Source organism: Bactrocera dorsalis, chromosome 2, assembly GCF_023373825.1.
Source record: "Bactrocera dorsalis isolate Fly_Bdor chromosome 2, ASM2337382v1, whole genome shotgun sequence".
Taxonomy (NCBI): domain Eukaryota; kingdom Metazoa; phylum Arthropoda; class Insecta; order Diptera; family Tephritidae; genus Bactrocera; species Bactrocera dorsalis.
Genome location: NC_064304.1, coordinates 48064999 through 48084405, shown reverse-complemented (window position 1 = coordinate 48084405; position 19407 = coordinate 48064999). Strand labels below are relative to the sequence as shown.

General features: G+C 36.5%; 1 protein-coding gene across 1 annotated transcript; it reads right to left on the bottom strand.

The window, feature by feature from the left end:
- Positions 1-14601: 14601 nt before the first annotated feature.
- LOC105221930 (uncharacterized) lies at positions 14602-18353 on the bottom strand. Its single transcript, XM_011199077.3, has one exon. It carries the CDS (start codon positions 18056-18058, stop codon positions 17195-17197), a length of 864 nt encoding a protein of 287 aa, XP_011197379.1. The 5' UTR covers positions 18059-18353; the 3' UTR covers positions 14602-17194.
- Between the last annotated feature and the right edge of the window lie 1054 nt (positions 18354-19407).

The following is a 19407-nucleotide window of genomic DNA, read 5'->3' as shown; positions in this document are numbered from 1 at the left end:
GCCGAATTGTTTTAAAACAATATTATATAAGGGGATAGTATGGTAAAATCAACATTTTTTTTAATAATTTTTTTTTTTCACACAAATTTTTATTTGAGAGTTTTGGTTTTTTATATGTTATTCTACATACATACATATAGTACAGAGAAATTTTTTTTTTCTCAATTTTTCTTGATATCCGGTGAGGATATGGATGACCGGAAGACGCCATCTTTAAAAGTGGTACCCACGATTTCACCATTTTGGATGATCTCAAACGAATGGGATAAAATATATTTTAAAGTACATATGAATATTTTGCATCTAATGACCTTCGACTGAAACAATTCATTGAAATCAAAATAGTGCAACTTTTAATTTTTTTGTTTTTTTTTGCCTGTTTTTTGTTACTAATTGTAATTATTAACAATGATGATTATAGGTAATTAGATAGCCAAGTCTTTTCTGAAAATTCCAAAAACAATTAGACAAATCGGCCAAGGAGATTGGCTGGAATCGTGGGTATCAATTGAAAAAACACTGTTTCGAGAAAACGGGTTTAAAGATATCCAGCTGTGCGATTCGAGCGCACAAGACCTTGCGGCGGATCTCATTTTTAAAAAATCAATCTGAGTCAAAGGAAGGTTTCGAGTAATCAAAGCAGCAAAAAATTTTTTTTCGATGTTTTTAAAATTTTTTACCATACTAACCTCTTAAGAAACCAATTTTGTAATTTTTGAAAATCAGCTGATCACCTGGCAAGAACAGACGATCAGTACTATCTTTGAACATACTTAATTGTAATATATAAATATGCCTAAAAGTGACAGCTCGGCTTCCTTTTCTAACTCGTTCAAGTGTAACAAAAAGTACAAATATTTAATATACTTTTTTCATTTGTCCTAAATAAGTATCTTCTTTTACATATTGAGTTTGAGATTGTCAACAGATCAGAATGTTGTACGGCATCTTCTTGGATACGTTTCGGAAAAGTACAAACCTCAATAATCCAATTGTTTTTGTTTAGAAATAGTAATTTGTATTTTCTGTACTTACGAATTTGAAACCACACGAATGCAAAGATGAGTTTACCATCCCTGCAAGCAACCTAAATTAACCTGTTAAATCACCGGTTAATTACCCGACAGCGCTGTCAGAGATTTCTGTTAAAGCTTCTAAAAGCCCAATTGACAATTCTAACCGAATTTGTGTGATCGTTCATCTCTTAGTTACGCATTGGGCTTATGAGTTGCACGATGTGCATTAGTTTACCCGCTAATATCTTCCATGTATTGAGTTTCCGTAGCCATGACTTTCTGGAATGTTATCCAAAATTAGACTTCACACTTGGTAGAACTATTATGTAACTGAAATTTTGCAATTTTATGAGAATTGTTGGAAAATCTAGTTAAGGCATATATCATCGATAGTCAAAATAAACGATCGATACTATCGATAGTCCTGACGATTATTTTGCAGCTCTACCTCTGGCTACTTCGAGATATTTAATCGACAAACATATAGTGGCCCAATAAAGTTAACATACACTTAGTTCTTTTAAATTACGGCACGTTTATTTGTTTGATTGAATGAATAAATTTTGTGGTTTTTTTCTATCCATTTCAAGATATCTATATTTAACATTAAATATAACATATCAAAATATTTTTTTTTGATATATAATTAAATTAATGCTAAAGCTTAAAATGCGCCTAATTCATATTAAAAAAGTTTACGTTATTTTTACGTATTTATTTATATAAATCAAAAGTAATTACAATAGTTTTAGCGGTTTTCGGCCTACATATTGTTGCTATTATTGTCCCTTTATAATAGATATTGTGACCCACTAACTCGATGATCCAGTTTTTGGTCTTTTTTTGATGAAATTTGGTGTTTTAGAATACGGCTTTCCAAACAGTTCCAGATATGGGACCTATGGAGTTATTTTTATTTTCATAACAACCCTGCATGCATGTCTGCCCATAGGACAGTGAGCTCGTAGACTGTCCTATGGGCAGACATGCTATCAAACTGGGTATACGATACGACAACTATTGTAGAAGATGCCAAGAAGTACAAGAAGAAGAGACTATGGAATATTTTCTAAACGAATGCATGGCTTTGATAGAAGAAGAACCGCAAGTACCTGTCGAGGATATCCAGTGGTTCAGAGAGGACATATTGTTTTATAATTATACATGCATATTTGATATTCTAAGTTATTGCACAAATAGACCAATTGTATTTGGTTAAACAAATGCTGTGAGGGGATATACATACATCTAGTTATCGTCAGAACGTTTTACGAAATAAGTTATAGAAACTTTGCTCTCATAAGCAGCAGTCAATTAGGCATTATAAGCCTCCAAGAAATTCTCTGAAAAATGTTGTAAATCGACAAGGCGATTTGTTATCACTTTTTGCTTCTGATGTGCAGATCAGAAAATTCCTTAGCGTTTGATTTTTAGCATCGTCGGATATTGAAATCGTCTACAGGCGGGGGATGGTACGATTGTCATTGTCTGATTGTCAGAAACAGAAATTGTCATCGAGAAGCAACGACTACTGGAATACCTGTTGTGAGTGGAGACATATAGACACTTTTATATTGAATTCTTTGAAATGTGAGCCAAGAGTTTTACATATACATACATATGTACATATGTGCACATATCCTTGTTTATTAAGGCATGTTTGGTAGGAATTTGAACATTTATAAATATGTACAAGGACAATTGTGTTTTATTCGTTTAAATTGCTCGTTAGAAATTCTTCACAGGAAAACAATAAGAGCGAGCTAATTTCTTTTCTTTTATTTTATGATATTGTCTACTATATGCTAAATGCCTCTTAATTCATTTTTTCCCTATCCTGCTTTTACTAGCAGCCTGGTTTCATGCTATGAAATTGTGCGTAATATAATTTTTTAGCATACTTTTAGGCTCGCTCAAGTTGTGTTGGTAATGAACGAAAAACTAGAGGAGTGTAGCATAAAATACGAAGATGTACAGGTACAGTACGAAGATGTATATACATATCTAATAATTATAATTTTTCTAACAAATGTCTGTTATATGCAATATTGCAGTTGTAAGCCTTTTCAACTATGGATAGTGCATGCATCTAAAGGGTGATTTTTTAAGAGCTTGATAACTTTTTTTTAAAAAAAAACGCATAAAATTTGCAAAATCTCATCGGTTCTTTATTTGAAACGTTAGATTCGTTCATGACATTTACTTCTTGAAGATAATTTCATTTAAATGTTGACCGCGGCTGCGTCTTAGGTGGTCCATTCGGAAAGTCCAATTTTGGGCAACTTTTTCGAGCATTTCGGCCGGAATAGCCCGAATTTCTTCGGAAATGTTGTCTTCCAAAGCTGGAATAGTTGCTGGCTTATTTCTGTAGACTTTAGACTTGACGTAGCCCCACAAAAAATAGTCTAAAGGCGTTAAATCGCATGATCTTGGTGGCCAACTTACGGGTCCATTTCTTGAGATGAATTGTTGTCCGAAGTTTTCCCTCAAAATGGCCATAGAATCGCGAGCTGTGTGGCATGTAGCGCCATCTTGTTGAAACCACATGTCAACCAAGTTCAGTTCTTCCATTTTTGGCAACAAAAAGTTTGTTAGCATCGAACGATAGCGATCGCCATTCACCGTAACGTTGCGTCCAACAGCATCTTTGAAAAAATACGGTCCAATGATTCCACCAGCGTACAAACCACACCAAACAGTGCATTTTTCGGGATGCATGGGCAGTTCTTGAACGGCTTCTGGTTGCTCTTCACCCCAAATGCGGCAATTTTGCTTATTTACGTAGCCATTCAACCAGAAATGAGCCTCATCGCTGAACAAAATTTGTCGATAAACACATTTCGAACCGAACACTGATTTTGGTAATAAAATTCAATGATTTGCAAGCGTTGCTCGTTAGTAAGTCTATTCATGATGAAATGTCAAAGCATACTGAGCATCTTTCTCTTTCACACCATGTCTGAAATCCCACGTGATCTGTCAAATACTAATGCATGAAAATCCTAACCTCAAAAAAATCACCCGTTATATACGGTATGGCACTAAATTGTGAAAATATTCGTTATAATAAAATATGGTAAAATATAGTGATATGTACGAATACAGACAAGTAAAGAAGGAGGATGGAGTCATGTGTAGAAGTTCACTCATGTGAGGAAATATCTCCTCTCATCAAACAAACAGTCGTCGCACTCGCGACGTCACTGTTGCTCCCGCGTCACTGTCATAACTTTGAAGTCGTAGATAATTTCGTTTCGTCAACTTCGAATTCCAACGCAGAACAACTTATAACAGGTGCTAAAAAAATGTTCGTTGGGTTTCATTTAAGTATCTCACATACAATCACTACAGTCACATGCAGTAAAGTCAGCAGAATCTTCGGAAATCCTGATATTAGTTATATGGGGGCTAAGTCAAGTTTTCTTCAAATTTTATCTACCTTAGGCACAAAGATGCATTGTTATATGCAAAATACGTATCGGTGCAAGTGATAACTTAGTAAAAAATGAGATATCTTAATAAATGTGCCAAAGACATTCAATTTTAAGCCAAAAACGATAAAAGAGGGCTTTATACAAGTAAGAGCCGGATCGAAATTGCCGATAACACATTTAGGTGAAATCACATATCCCCGGACCTACTCAACCAATTTAAAGGAAATTCATAACAAAAATCTGACGTTTCTATGTTACATTGTGTAAATGAACGTGATCGCACTAAAATCACGCCTACTTCCAATACAACACAATTTTAAATTACATACGAGTCTTTCACATTCCAGTACACAAATCAAGTACCAGCTAACATATTCATATAATGCTATTTAAATAGTGCCTTTGAGGTATAGTATGTCATACTTTCAATAATAGTATTTGATAATAGTATACTCTTGTGACAAAAAGGGGTAAAATCAGGTTAATATTTCCCTTAATTTATGCCAAATATGAGCGCGAACTGTCAACCAGTTAGCTTACAGCAGCTGCTTAAGTCGGTCAAATCAATAGTGCGATGCGATTTTTACAATGGATAAAAATAGCAAAGAAAGAATTTGTCTAAAATTTTGTGTTTCTAACAAAATTAATATTGCAGAATCGGTGCGAATTTTGGAAAAAGCTTACGGTGATTCAGTTTTATCAAAAACACAAGCCTACGAGTGATACAAAGCCTTCAAAGACGGTCGAGAGATCGCTGAAGACATGCCTCGCTCCGGTCGACCTTCGACTTCTTCAACTAATGAAAATATGGTGATTGAAAATCGTAAGGCGAGTGTTAGAGAGATGACAAGAGAGCTCGACATCTCTCCCAATTCCGTTCGCGTTCTTGCACGACTCGTCCCGACAAAGCTGATTTTTTTTAAAAAGAGTACAGTAAGCAGGTCTCTTTGGATATACTTGATAGAACGAATTCCGATTACACATTAACAACAAGTCAACAATCATCGGAATGGAGGAAAAAAAACAAGCCGAAACTAAAAAAACTCACCAAAGCCGCTCAAAAATTGGTGCTTCATGAATTTGTTCCGGATGAACAAGCGGTCAATGCGGAGTTATGTTAAGCCGTAATAGGGCGTTTATGTGAGAACATTCTTGAAAAACGGCCGGAATTCTGGAACAACAATTCTCTAGTTTTACACGATGATAATGCACAATCGGATTGAGCCACGATTCTGACCGAACTTAATGCCAAAAGCGCAATGAATGCTATCGCTCAACCACTGTATTTTCAAACGATCGAAGAGATAAACAAAATTCGCTGAAGGAGCTTAAAGCTATTACAAAAAGTGCTTATGGTGCTTTGGTAAAATGTTTCGAAGATTGGAAAAATCGTTGGCATCTATGTCTATTACATTTGGTGGCATCTCTATGCCTATTACATTTGAAGGCGACAAAATAAATAATGATGAATAATTATTATTATTTTGTCTTTTATTTGTGTGTAAGAGTTGTAAGAAGGTAATCATTTTTTAAAAATTTACAAAAGTTCCAATCATCAAACAAATGGCTTTCCTTACGTTGCTGGAGCTTGGAAATATTTTGGTCCTGTTTGTTTAAGAACTCTTTTCGACTCTTTTGGATGTGTGTGGTTTGAATATTATAACATTGAAGAGCAAATGGGTTATACAGCGATAAAAACAAAGTAATTGATTTATATTTAAATAATTAATTTGCGCCACAGTATCGCTTACTTACATGACATAATATTTGAAACTATTCTCTTAATTTATGATATTTAAGCGCCACAATCTTCTTTGCCAAATACTAATTGCAACACAAAAGCGAAAACAACGAGTCATAAGCGTTTGTTAGGAAGCACCTCATTGAACGAGTACGAGTGAGCAAGCCATTAAGGCAAAGCGAATTGCAAATTGCGGTACTAAAGTGCATCACGCACAGTCAATACAAGCCATTGGCAACAAATTGTAGCAAGTAACCTAAATATGGAAAACGGCTAATGAACTTGACGCCGCGCAAGCGACCAGCCGCTCATTCATATGTTCATTCAGACAGCTGGTGCAACGGCTGGTGCAACCAACCAACCGTAGTGCTCTTCTATTGGCCCAATTGTTCGGCGCGTAGTGGAAAAAGTGGAAAACAGGTAAATGGAGAGACAAACGCTGTAATGCTAAGCGAAGTTGTCGTGAATTAGCAGCTGTTCGAGCTGTAATGCGCTTCAAAGCGCACAATTTGACACTTGATAACGGCATAAATGTCACGCCGACTAATGAAGGAGAAATTTATATGCAGCGTCTTTGCTGTGAAGCTTTTTTGCTGGTGCATCCAGCAACAGCAACATTATAGAAATCAACTGAAACATTCGTTACTACAAATCTGCCGGTGTTTCCGCTGTCGCCGCTACTCCTCAATGAAAAAGAGAAAATAGCCGTTCAAGAAAAGCAAAATCAAAGATTCGTGCGGAAAAAGTGAATTTCAGTGCATTGTCTGTGATACCTCGCCGCCTCAATGCATCTTCGTCTCGAAAGCTTCACTGGCGCTTGGTGGCTTCCACCGCTGCGCATTCGCTATGCATGCGCCGAGCACATATCGACGTTACTCGCTTCACTCGCCCCAATGTTCGGTTGCTTCTGCTTGCGTTTACTTATGTATGTGTTTTATTACCTCTTCCGTCTACTATACGAAATTAGCTTACCGTCTTGCATGTCACACGTGGGTTCATAAGTGTTGAAACGTGTACGTAAACAGTGAAACATAAAATTTGAATGGGGGCGCGGCTATTAAACGTTCAGTGTTATTATTACCCAATATACCCAATTGAACCTCAAATGCCGCTTTTTATATGCCGTACACATCTCTATTTGTGCATAACCCAAATGTGACTTCATCGATTTTATTCTTATTCGGTACTCGTACTTACAATACTTATCTGAAAATGAAATCTAGGAGCCATCATTTTTTTACAAATAATGGCATTATTATAACTTCAGTGAGTTGAGTCAGATAATAGACAATCTTGGATGATCATCGTAAATGGTGGTAAATTTCATTTTCCTGTAATAACCTGCAAAAACAGTTAAAGGAACACATTAGGCGCATAAACAGGGGTTCGCTCTTACCACAAATTCGTATTCAAAACTCAAAACTTTGCCTAAAAACTACTCAAAATAATTTTTTTTCTCTTAACTAAAAGGAAAATCTTCTAAAAGATAATATTTTCTTTTTTATTAGTTTAGAAAGGAAACATTAATAAATATACAACACATATGTATGTTTTCGCTTTTCAAAGAATGCTCAAGTTTGTAAATAAGAAATCAGATATTATTCCACGGATTTTGTCGTTATGCAACGAAGAACGTACCTTCCTGAATCGGACGAAATCATCATAAGACAGTACAGCTTATTTTGTTCAACAAAAAAAACCAAAACAGAATATTCGGACAACAAGAAAGGTAGACTTTTCAATGAAAACCCGCTTACAGTTTGTGGCAGCTTGTTGTATATTGGTACCTCAGCTGCATGGTGTCTGTTTTGGACTCGTTTAATTACAAATATAACAATTTCAACTGTATGCTTCCAGTGTAGTTAGTTGCAATATACATATGAACAGAATGATTCATATCAAAAGGCTACATAGACATTTTTTCGTGTAACTCTCTTGATTCACGAGCCCCCACGTACATACTAATATCACTAATATAAAAACCAATTGCAGAAGAACGCGCAAGCGGCAGCCACCAAACAACGAAAACTAAATGTGGTAATTTGTTGCCAGCAGTGAGCTGATGATATGGTCCATACACTTCCTAGCGCATAGCGAAACAAATGTGAAGCAACAACGCCAATGGTGCCTCAAGCAAGCTTCGGAATCACTGAGCTTGTAAAAATTAGCCGACGAAGAATTTCGCTTTTGACTTCGGCTTCAGTTTCAATTAAATTTTTTTATCAGTTTGGACTTGAAACAGCTTTTGTAGTTGTTTTAGTTGGGTGCTCTGGCGGTTCTGACGGCTTGACTTGATTCAACAACAAATTTTATTTTTGTTCACAGCTCTGTTGTTGCCGCGCTTCACTCCACTTTACATTGCATGAGTCTTCGCATACGCGGCGTCGCCGATGATTTTGTTCTCCTGACACACTTTCAGCCTTATGTGAAGGAAAATTCACACAAGCATATATATACAAGTATATATATGTAAAAAGCCGCTTACATGCAAACACAAAAATTGCTTTTGTCTTTCGAGCCGATTTTCATTGCAGTTTTTGTTGTTACTTGCAAGTTGCATGTCGTCATTTTTGCAGCAATGACAGTGAAATTATTCGAATAGCGCTGAGCCAAACCAGTCAAATTAACAGTCATTAACGTTTACATGGATCCCCACGCCTTAACCGCATCCCCTGCATGCGAGTATGTGTGCATGTGTATGCAAGTGTGGGTGCATTGTGCACCTATTCGTTTGTTGATACACGCAATTTTCCTAACAGCGACTTTTCGTAGCTCTGCCTCATTGTTTTAGTAGAGCATGTCACATTTTCTGTAAACATTGGATTTGATTATGCTCCAGAGCCCAAAGCCCACAATTGCAACAACCACATAGCTCCTGCCGTTGCAACTAAGATATTTTTTCTTTTGAGGATAGAGCAGTAAACAATGCATGAACAGAACATGCACTTTACAAGGTTATAAACGCTGTCAATTGCACTTAAGTGGACCAGCAGAGGCCGCACTAAAATCAGGTTTGCTGCTTGAGTCTTTCATTTTGATCGCTTTATGAACCGTGCTGGTTAAACGGCGCAATAAGGCAGTAAAAATATAAAGTGGGTAATAAAAGCGTCGAAACAGTTATCATAGCGCGTCGATTGAGATAATTTTATTTGTGAAACGATTGTGGCAAATAAAGCGATTTCGTGGGAAAAACGTGAAGTTCTGGGGGAATCTGCGACTTTAAGGGCGGAATAAAACAGCAATCAGTGCATAACAGATAGGTATGCAATTATAAAAAGATAAATACAATATACGAAAGAAAATATTATTTATGATGGAACTCGAATATGAAACTGAGGAAATCGCAAACTCTAAGTAAGATTCTTACTTGGGATACAACACGCGAGTAATTCGGGAAATTACGCAATTAATTTTCAAACAATAACAAATTGCGGCCTGATTCGACAAAACTGGTATATGCATCTATAACGCATGGGATCGAGAAAAGTCAAAAATAAATCTATGACGAAAACTAGAGCAAGCGGTAAAACTCTGATAAGAAGTGTACATCCCAAGCGCATAAGTCTTTCTATTGGATGCCTGGACGTCCATGGGTCTCAAATCGAAGGAGGGAGCAATACTTCCATTTGAACGACACTGCCTAAACAGAGCATTCTTTGTATTTATATGTGCTGTTTTTATACAGTGGATCTATCTTTTTCGATGTTCACTGCTCACGAGGATGGCTCCGAAAAAATTGCAGAGGACAGTGCTCTCGAATGATCCAAGTGCTTCTCATCTCGGTTCCTCATCGTCTATGTTCCTGGGCCATAATAGGACGGGAATGATGAAAGACTTACAGACTGTAATTTTTGTTCGTTGAGATAGCGAATTATTTCCTAATTGCCTTCCGATCCCGAAGTTTGTCTAGTTGGTAAGAGATATTTATTCTATCTTCATGGTGATTGATGTAGGAATTTATGTTACAAAGCCCTTCTCGTTATCAAATATATAGCTGCCAACAGTAACGATGTAGTTCCTAAGTCGTGGGAAAGCTTTGCATGCACTTTGTCCCGGTTTCTTTGCTCAAACTGTGGTTCAGATTAGCGGCGAGTCTCACTTTTCAAAGAGCCATATGGAAGAAGGCGGGCGAGGGAGAATCACTCTGCCTAAGACCTCGCCTGGTATCGAGCGGCTCGGAGAGGGCCTACCATATTTTGACGGAGCTGATGGTTGTGCTCAATGTCATTCTGCATTACAGCATGAGTTTTGACTTATAACACAATCATATCTGATGTCAAAAAGGCAGCTCTTGTCATTGCTGTCGAATGTCGATTGGTGCGATCTTTTCCAGGATTTGATATTGGGGAAATCTGGTCTATGGTGGACTTACAAGGTCTAAAGCCATATTGATAAGACCCAATCATATATTTACAATGGGCTTAACATGCAATGCTATCGAAAGAACCTTAAATGTAATATAAATAAAGTTAATGCCGCAATAATCAGCGCAGACCGCGGCGTCTCACACACTCATATTCCAATCATTAAAAATGTAAAGCTTAGCAATAATGTGTGCTTTCAGGTCCTCGGCGCTGAAACTAAACAGCTCAGCCGGAAACTCATTGCGTTCCTAGAATTTTGTTGTTCATAAGTTATTTTTACTTTGCCTTGGTCGAGTGGCGGTAGATTGCTGATGCGATGTCTTTTTTATTCGTCACACCATTGTTTAACCATTTAGCATTGTTCAGAAGGGTGCCCTGGGTGTATTTTATCTGGTTTCCAATCTTGCCTTTACAAAAGTCAGCCTCGGACTTGAAACTATTTCTTTGCTGTCTTACCCAACATTACTATAAAGTTACAATTTTGTAACAGTAAACTTTTTTCAAAAAATAATTGTGCTTCATACATTCCATTTTTCCAAAATTTTTGTATTTTCTCATACTTTCGTATGATTTCATTACCCTAAATGGGGATACTAGATAAATAATATTAAATTTTTGATGAATTTATCACTTTGGTCAACTGTTGCTAAAACAGAAGACACTGCCTAATAACAGTGGCGTTTTATTCAAAATATTGCATGCAACAGCAAAAACAAAGTCTAATAGCCACACACTTCTTAAGGGTATTGCTGTCTCAGTCGTAGGAAATTGAAGCCGTCGAGAGTCGCACTATAAGGCCGTAGAACGGAAGGAAAAGTGTTATACATATGTGAGTTTCATAATTTTATGTCACCAAAGCATACGTTTGTATGTGAATGTGTTTACAAATACAATTTACTAAATAAGTAGAAACAAAACGAAAGAACTCACTAAAGATTCTTGCGTATGCAAGCAGTGAACAGTTAAACTGTCCAATAAAGAGCAAAAAACAAGAAGAAGGCTTGATTCTACAAGTATAAGAAGCTTCCGCTGTGCGGAACATTTCTACCTAAGCTGAAGGCGTCAGCATTGGGAGCGTGTTATATGCTGACATAAATACCGACCCTCTGACTAAGTGTGCTTGTTCTTTTTGCTTAATTGTTGTGTGTTTTGTTTTACATTTGCGTGAAATTTTTGTTCTGTTTTGCTTTTTATTTTCTATGTTTTTGCTTGGCGTTAAAAATTTGTATTCGGTTTTAACTTGCTTTCTCACACTTACTATACATGAATTATAACATATACATAAATAATTTTAACAGATGAACAATTCTTTCTTCTACTCTTTTGAATATTTTGCGATTATTGATGACCTATTTAGTTGATTAATAACATTTTACATAGCTGGTGTTCTTAATCTGTAATGGTCAACAGATGCCCCTGTAGTATTGCTTTGAGCCGACACTTGGTCTGAAATCCGCTTTATTAAACATTAATATTTCTTATGACATTATATACACTTACAAGTGATTAGAAAAACTCCAAAGAAAAAGATATACTCGATGATGTGAAAAAATAAAATTGAAGAAAATAACACAAGATTTTAGTGATCTGATAATATACAAGTATATATTTTGAAAAGAGCAATTTTCTTGTAAAAATAGTGACGCATTACTGTAACCCTCGACTAATTGTTGACAAATTCGAAAAATATGTCTTTCTACAGACACTTACTGTGATAAAATAAATACTCTGCTTCTCAATCTTAGTATTTTTATGTAAACTTAGTTTGAGTTCCTGAATGTGGAATTTTATGAAAACTTTGAAGCGCTTTTTCTGATAATCATGCTTTTCCAATTTGCGTACACGACTGCACCAAAACTATTTTGTAATGTATGGAAAAATGTTCTAAGTGGTCCACATATAGTTATGAGTAATAATATTGATTTTTGTACTTCTACATTATTAAAAATGTGCACAAATTTTGCACTGAAACTCGATTTCAAAGTTCAGACATCATTTCTAGTATTCATTAACCTTCTGAGTTTCATATAGAATAAACGATCTTCTGTTTATTTATAGTTAAAAATTACAGTTAAGAATTACTGACGCTACTTTGCACGTCAGATGGAAGGTATCAGCTGCGACTGCCACTGCCACTGTGGTTTCACAGTCACATGGATTCCTTCACCATTTTGACTGATTCGATCATGAAAGAGACTCTTAAATAACACCTAAATATACTCATGAGCGAATTGTCTACAATGTGTTTTATTCTAAAAATGTCACTTTAAAAACCGGACTTTTTATGGCCTCTAAATGATCCGACCCACTAAATTATCATAAATCTGTGGCAAACATATCAATTTAAACTCATATCTCACAACATTTAGCGTTTACTTTCACTACCAACACGAAAGCTTACAGACGTAAACATGCCTGTACTACTACTTCTTAAGTGTGTAAAGTATTATATATGTGTATACACAAAACATTTGTTTACTCATGGTCTATTCATTACACACCGGTCAACAGGTGCTTCAGAGTTGGTCAACGTGATTTGGTTTGTTATTGTTTTTTTTTGTTTTTTGTTTTTTGTTGAAGACTCGAATGCGCACAATCTCAGATACGTCTCTATGTTTGTATAGGTGTCCATGATTGGCATTTATTTCCATTATTCTGCACATTTTTATCCATAAATATTTTAATTAAATACCTCTTGGAATTGTGAAAAGTGAAATCAGTGCTATGCAAGTAGTTGACGCAGAGTTTTACTACGGCATTTTTGCATTACAAAAGCATCTTCGGCTTAGCCACATTGTCAACTGCTTTACTAAATAGTTATTGTCGAAGTGAAATGGCATTCGCATAATTCATTATAAACAGCGGAACTTTCGAATGATTTCTTTACCTTTTTTTGTTTTTTTTTTTAAGCAAAGGCTGGAAATTATGACGCTCAAATGTGGCTAAGCGCTTACTAGTTCAAAGCTCTGCTTTCATTTTGATTTGTATCTGTGCAGTGTGTACTATATTTACATAAGCTCTTAAACTTGTTTGTTTGTTTAGCCAAATTTCACCGCAATATTTGGAATTTTAATTAGATTTTCAATGCTGCTCAAGAAATTCCAACACTTTCATTAGATGAAAGTGTGATACTGACAGCGCCGTAGCTTATTCGTCTTGACAAGCATATGTATATGGAAATATATGCAGAGAAATTGCATAATGCCACGAATACATGTGAAATTCATAGTTCAGGTGGCTGCAGACAATCAGTAGTCAGCTTATTTTATTATCATATATAATTTTTAAGCTGCAAACTTTCACGATTTCCCACAGACAAAGGTTAATTATCAATTTTTGAAGCTAAATTTGTTAATCGGTTAATTAAAAAAATATTAATTGAAATATTACATTCACGAAACTAGTTTCTATTCGTCATAAGAGCCGGTGAAAGTGTTAAATATATGATAATTGCTCTCCGTTTCTTTGCAGAATATGCGTTGAATTTCCATCATTCTCCGCAGACGGCTTAGACAATAGCGGCATTTAATTAATTTTTGATTAGAATATAAAGACACCTCAAGGCTCAAGAGAAATCGATTAAATGGGTTTTATTATAACACAGAAAACAAAGCATTAAACTCAGTAACGGCTTTTCGCTAAATTTGGAAAGGTTACTGAACTCGTGTAACAGAAATTATAAGCCGAACTTTTACAGGGTATTTTATTTATCAAAAAAGCTTTTTTAAACCTTTCTGGAGCCAGAAAAGTAATTTCTTCAAAATTGCAGTTAATTAACTGTTTTCATTCATGTAATACTGAGCTGCTTACCTATTTGTAGTTAAAAATATGAATACTCAGCCTTGTAACTCACTCACTCGTACCGTTAAATCCTCAAATAAGCTCTCACTCTCAAAATATCTCCAACTTTGGTCCATCTCAAATGATCGTGAATTAAAATTTTATTTTAATTTTTAATTTTTTTTTGGGATTTTTATTCATATTTGAATGAAATGCATGCATGACAACGTGACATTAATAACATAAATACAAATACTAATTGTACAGTTTGCTTTCTATAATATTTTGTATCGTTTATTTTTTTTTTTTTTTGAGATTTTAGTGTGTGCTCTCAACATATTTTCGAATACATCAGATATTCTTTGTTGGTTTATAGCATTTTAACATTTACAGTTCGTTTTACATTAGGTTTGAAAAGGACTACTTCATTTATCTCATTATATATATATATGTTAAATATATATTTAGGTATATGTAGATGTATTATACACATAAAGTAGACTCATTTAAATAGATAAGAATGAAATCAATAAATACTTAAATGACTATCGTTATATTTATTGTGTAACTTGTGGATATTTATTAATGCTCATTGATTGAGTAAATGAGTACTTAATGAAGTAATAATAAGTGACTCACTCAGAATCTGAGCGAAAGAGATAGTAGTATAGGTAGTGTGCGCGAGACACGAGAGTGAAAGTGTGAGAAAATGTGAAATTAGTGGTGAGAGCAGTTTGAAACGAAGTAGAGCAAGAGAGGTAGAATATAGTTAAATGTAGCAAAGTCAAAGTAATTTTTAAGTAGTGAGTGCTCGTTAGTAGAAGAAAAGATATGAGCATAAGATTTATGAAATTAGGAAAATGAAGTTTGAGTATGTTCGAGAAATGTAACGAAAGAGGCTCAGTAGCCTGAGCATTTAAATGTGAGAGTGGTGGTAGAGAAGAAGATAATATAAATGAATGTAGTTAAAAGTTATGTATAGTTTTCCGGTAGTATGAAGGAACACATAGCGAAAGAGTTTGAGAGAGATATAAATTGAGTGTTAGAAAATGTGTAAGAAATGTGAAAATGTGAGGGGGCAGTTTAGTTCGAAACCTATGGCAAGTTATGGCGATTTTGATCGAAACTATGAACTCTTTTATAATGTATAGTAGTTAAAGAAGGAGTATAGGAAGGTGAAGTGAAAAAGTGAAATGCAGAGTTTTGGAATATTGAGTTATAGTTGAGTTTGTGCATAAGCTTATGAAATTAGATGTAGTACTTAAAGCATATTGAGTATTTTTATTTCAAGTAGTTGTATTATAGAGTTAAAAAAGTTATGGTTTTTTTTATTCCAAACTCACGCATTTTATAAGTATGTTTGTATGTTTATACGTAAGACTAGAATTTTAACTGAAAATATAGTATTATAATTAAAAAAATTATATGTAGAGATTGTAAATAGATTTGTAAGAGTGAGAGCTAAAGTAAGAATAGTAAAGAAATTTGTACAAGAGAAAGCTAAAGATATATTACGAAGTATTAAAGCGTAGCTTAAGTGTGGCAAGAACAGCCTCAGATAGTAGTTTTAAAGGATAGCATGACAGAGCCTCTATGGAGGCGAGAGAAAAATAAGTGAGTGAGAATTGAGTGAGTATCGAATATCAGTTCTCTGTTGTGTGTGCGTTGTAGTAATGAGCGAAGAGGTGCAGTAGTCAATGTTCGTGAGAGAAGTGAGCTTAGCTGAAAGTGCGTTAAGTGAGAGCAGATTAGATATGAAGAATGGAAATGAAGAAAGTGTTGGAAAAATAGGAAAGTTTAAATGTACGTGTGCTTCTAGTAAGTTTATGTTGCGGTGCAAGCTTACTGGGGATGCCAGTACTCGAGCCTTAAGAACTTGAGCTGCAAGTGAAAGAAAGGTGAAGTTAAAAACAGTTAGTTGCACTTCGTGTGCTACATATTATGTGTAGTAAGTGCGTGTTAATGTGTAGCTAGTAAGTATTCGCTGCGGCAGGTGTTAAGCTAGTTGATCTGCTGCTCGCCGTCTTTCCAGCCAATCAGCACAGGTCAGCGCACAAAGAACCGCCGCGCAAACAACCTAAACGCCAAAAGCAACTCCCTTTAAGCACTGCTAAGTGTTAGTTGTGCCTGCTGTGCAAAAAGGGTGAAAAAATTTATAAATATATTAAGGTACCGACTTCGTCTCTCATTTTGTCTGCTAATTTTTACATAATCTTAAACAGTTTGTGATTTAGCTTTAGCTTAAAAGAAAAATTACTAAAACAAAATAAATAAATTACTTTGTAGATTAAATATGTATAAAAATATGTAATTAATTTAAGTTATAAAATGCACACACGTAGTTTTTTAGGTTTTCAATAAACTCTTTTATATATATGCGTTTTTTAGAGTATTTATGTATTCGTTGTTTTCATATCTTTAAATAATTTTTTTTATATATTTACTTCGTGTATCCACTGATCCAAATGGTCAAGGCTACGAGTCGTTTCGATTTTGTATCTTTTTAATGGAAGTAATAGTATGTAATAAATTAAATAAATTAATTAGCAAATAAATTAATATAATTAAGATTTGTTTTGTTTAATTTTGTGTCTTGTGGCTTTCGTTCTCATTGTGTCTAGTTGGGCTTCGACCTTGGCAGCTGCGCTTTTCCCAACGATCGCATGCGTACACGCCGAAAGTTTAGAGCGGCTTTTTCAAATATTTTCTGCTGCTTGCTGCCAATCGTATTGCCTGTCCACTGGTCCGAATTTCGTGCTAATCGTTGATGTGTTTGTCGTTGGGATTTTAAGCTCCAAATTATTCCCCTGCCAAATGTCATTGTAAAGTCCCTTATTCTTCCCCTTAACTACAAACAACTTATGCTTGTGGCTTTTGGGCAGCATAGGCTAAGTCTTGTGCATCGAGTGAGCGTCCCCAGCCACCATGGCCGGAGCTGCCGTATGAGCCAGACGAACCGGCGTCGGCGCTGTAGCCGCTGCCGTACGAGTCGTGGCTGACGGAGTGGGATGCGCTGTGATGTGGGTGGGCGACCACTTCGTAGGTGACATGTTTCTCTTGAGACAACAGTTTCTTCAGACCGATCACAGCGGACAGCACCAAAGCGATTTTACCGATGAGCAGAGCCTTGCCGGCGATTAAAGCGATTGCGCCCAACAACAGTGGCAACAGGGCGGCGGCCTTCAATGCGACTAAAGCAAGAATGGGGCCCAAAATTTTAGCAGCCTTCTTCTTCTTGCCACGGCTCTCTTCGGGTGCGTTGGGATCGTCATTACCACCGAACAATGATTCGGAGACATCTTCGAGCGCACGTCCAGTTGAGCTGACTGCCTGCACAATATCCGCACCCTTCAATTCGACCTTAATGGTGTGGGTGTTTAAGAAGCTTGAAATGCGGTTGAGTGCCAACGACTCGAATGATTCGTCGCCAGAGATGGAGCGTGCAGCTTCGGTGGCAGGCGCATCGGGCGAACGCACCACCGTCACACCTTCGGTCAGCGAGAACTGCTCGCGAGCGGAGAGCACTTTGTCCACGAAATTGAAGAGCTTATATTTGACACAAGACACCGAATCCTTTCGCAAGCAATCGCTGTAGATGCTATCCATGATGTCATTGTCTCCGCTAACTGCATTGCGCGCATGACCGCGTGTCTCCTCGGCGGGAAGTGCGGCAGCAACTGTGATTAAACACAAGACACCGATAACTGCTTTGATTTGTGACATTTTTGCAAACACTTTTGTATTATTTGTTTATGTTTTTAAGTCCTTTTTGACTTATTGCGTAACTTTTGGCTTTCGATTTTTCGAAACTGTGAACTTAACCTTTGAACTTGCACACTTTTCGTTGAATGCACTTTCTCTTTTAACTCCAATTATTTTTTTGGCTCGTAATAAACTAAACGATATTAATCAATCCACACACAACAATAACGGGATCGTACGAAAAAAGCGCACCGCTCTACCACTTATGTCGTTGCTCGGGTTGTGTTGCCGTTTAGACGTGAAAGGATGAAATGATACAATTTTCCAATAGTCTCAACAATTTATATAGCGTCTACACTCTTCTTCAGCGACGTCAGCTGCGCGCGCCAAGCCATTGTTAGTCGCACATGGCAGACGCAGTCGCAGCGGTAGCGTCAGCAGCAGCAGCAACAAGGCAGTAAGAGTGAGCGCTAGCCCCATACCAGCAACACCAAAGCTGCCGAACAGCCAAACAACCGCAACGGTAGCGCAAGCACATACTCTCCATATGGCAACAAAGCTGCCAGCAGCCAAATAGTATTTGTCCATTATAGCATTTCGCATTTCTTTTTGCTGCCATTGGCTTGTTGTTGCTGTCATTCGGCTTCGGCTGTTGTTGCAGAGGTTGTTTCACTGCCGACACAAGCATTGTCAGTGTCAAAGTGCTAGCGGTAGTGGCAGCGTTGGCAACAGCAACAACAACAGTGGCGGAGGTATTGCCAAAGCGAATGAAGACTGGTTCTGCAGGTTTCGCGCTTCAGTCTTTCGTTTTGGACTTAAACGCAGCTCCGCTTGCTGCATACGGTTTATTTTCAGCTGAAGTAAAGTTAGTCCGTACATATATCTGTGCACGTTGTTATGTATGCATGCGTGTATGTGCGTTCACGAGCTGTGTGTGCTATCAGCCAAACAATGCCAAAAATTAAAATCACAACAGCAGCAGCGGCAACACTCGCACGCACTTTATGCGACTATGAAAAGTTGTTAGGTGTGAAAAAGTCGGTAGAAATCATTAGTGGCTCGCACCGAGAAAACTGTGCTGGAAAATTATTAAAAAGCGCATAAAAATTAAGCCAAAATAACAATTAACATTTCTTGCACACTGTTCCGAGCGATAGGTCAACTTGCCGCAACGAAGAGTGGTCTAGCGGCAAAAGCATGCAGCTGACAAGTTCGAAAGCCAACTATGTAGAGTTTTCGAAATATTTTATTATGGTTAAAATTTTATGTGGCATATTGTTTGCCATTTAGCCATAAAAAGTGAAAAGCTATTTCGTTATGTACTCCCTGAACGTTCGAACATAACACGGAAAGACGTGTAAATTTGCACA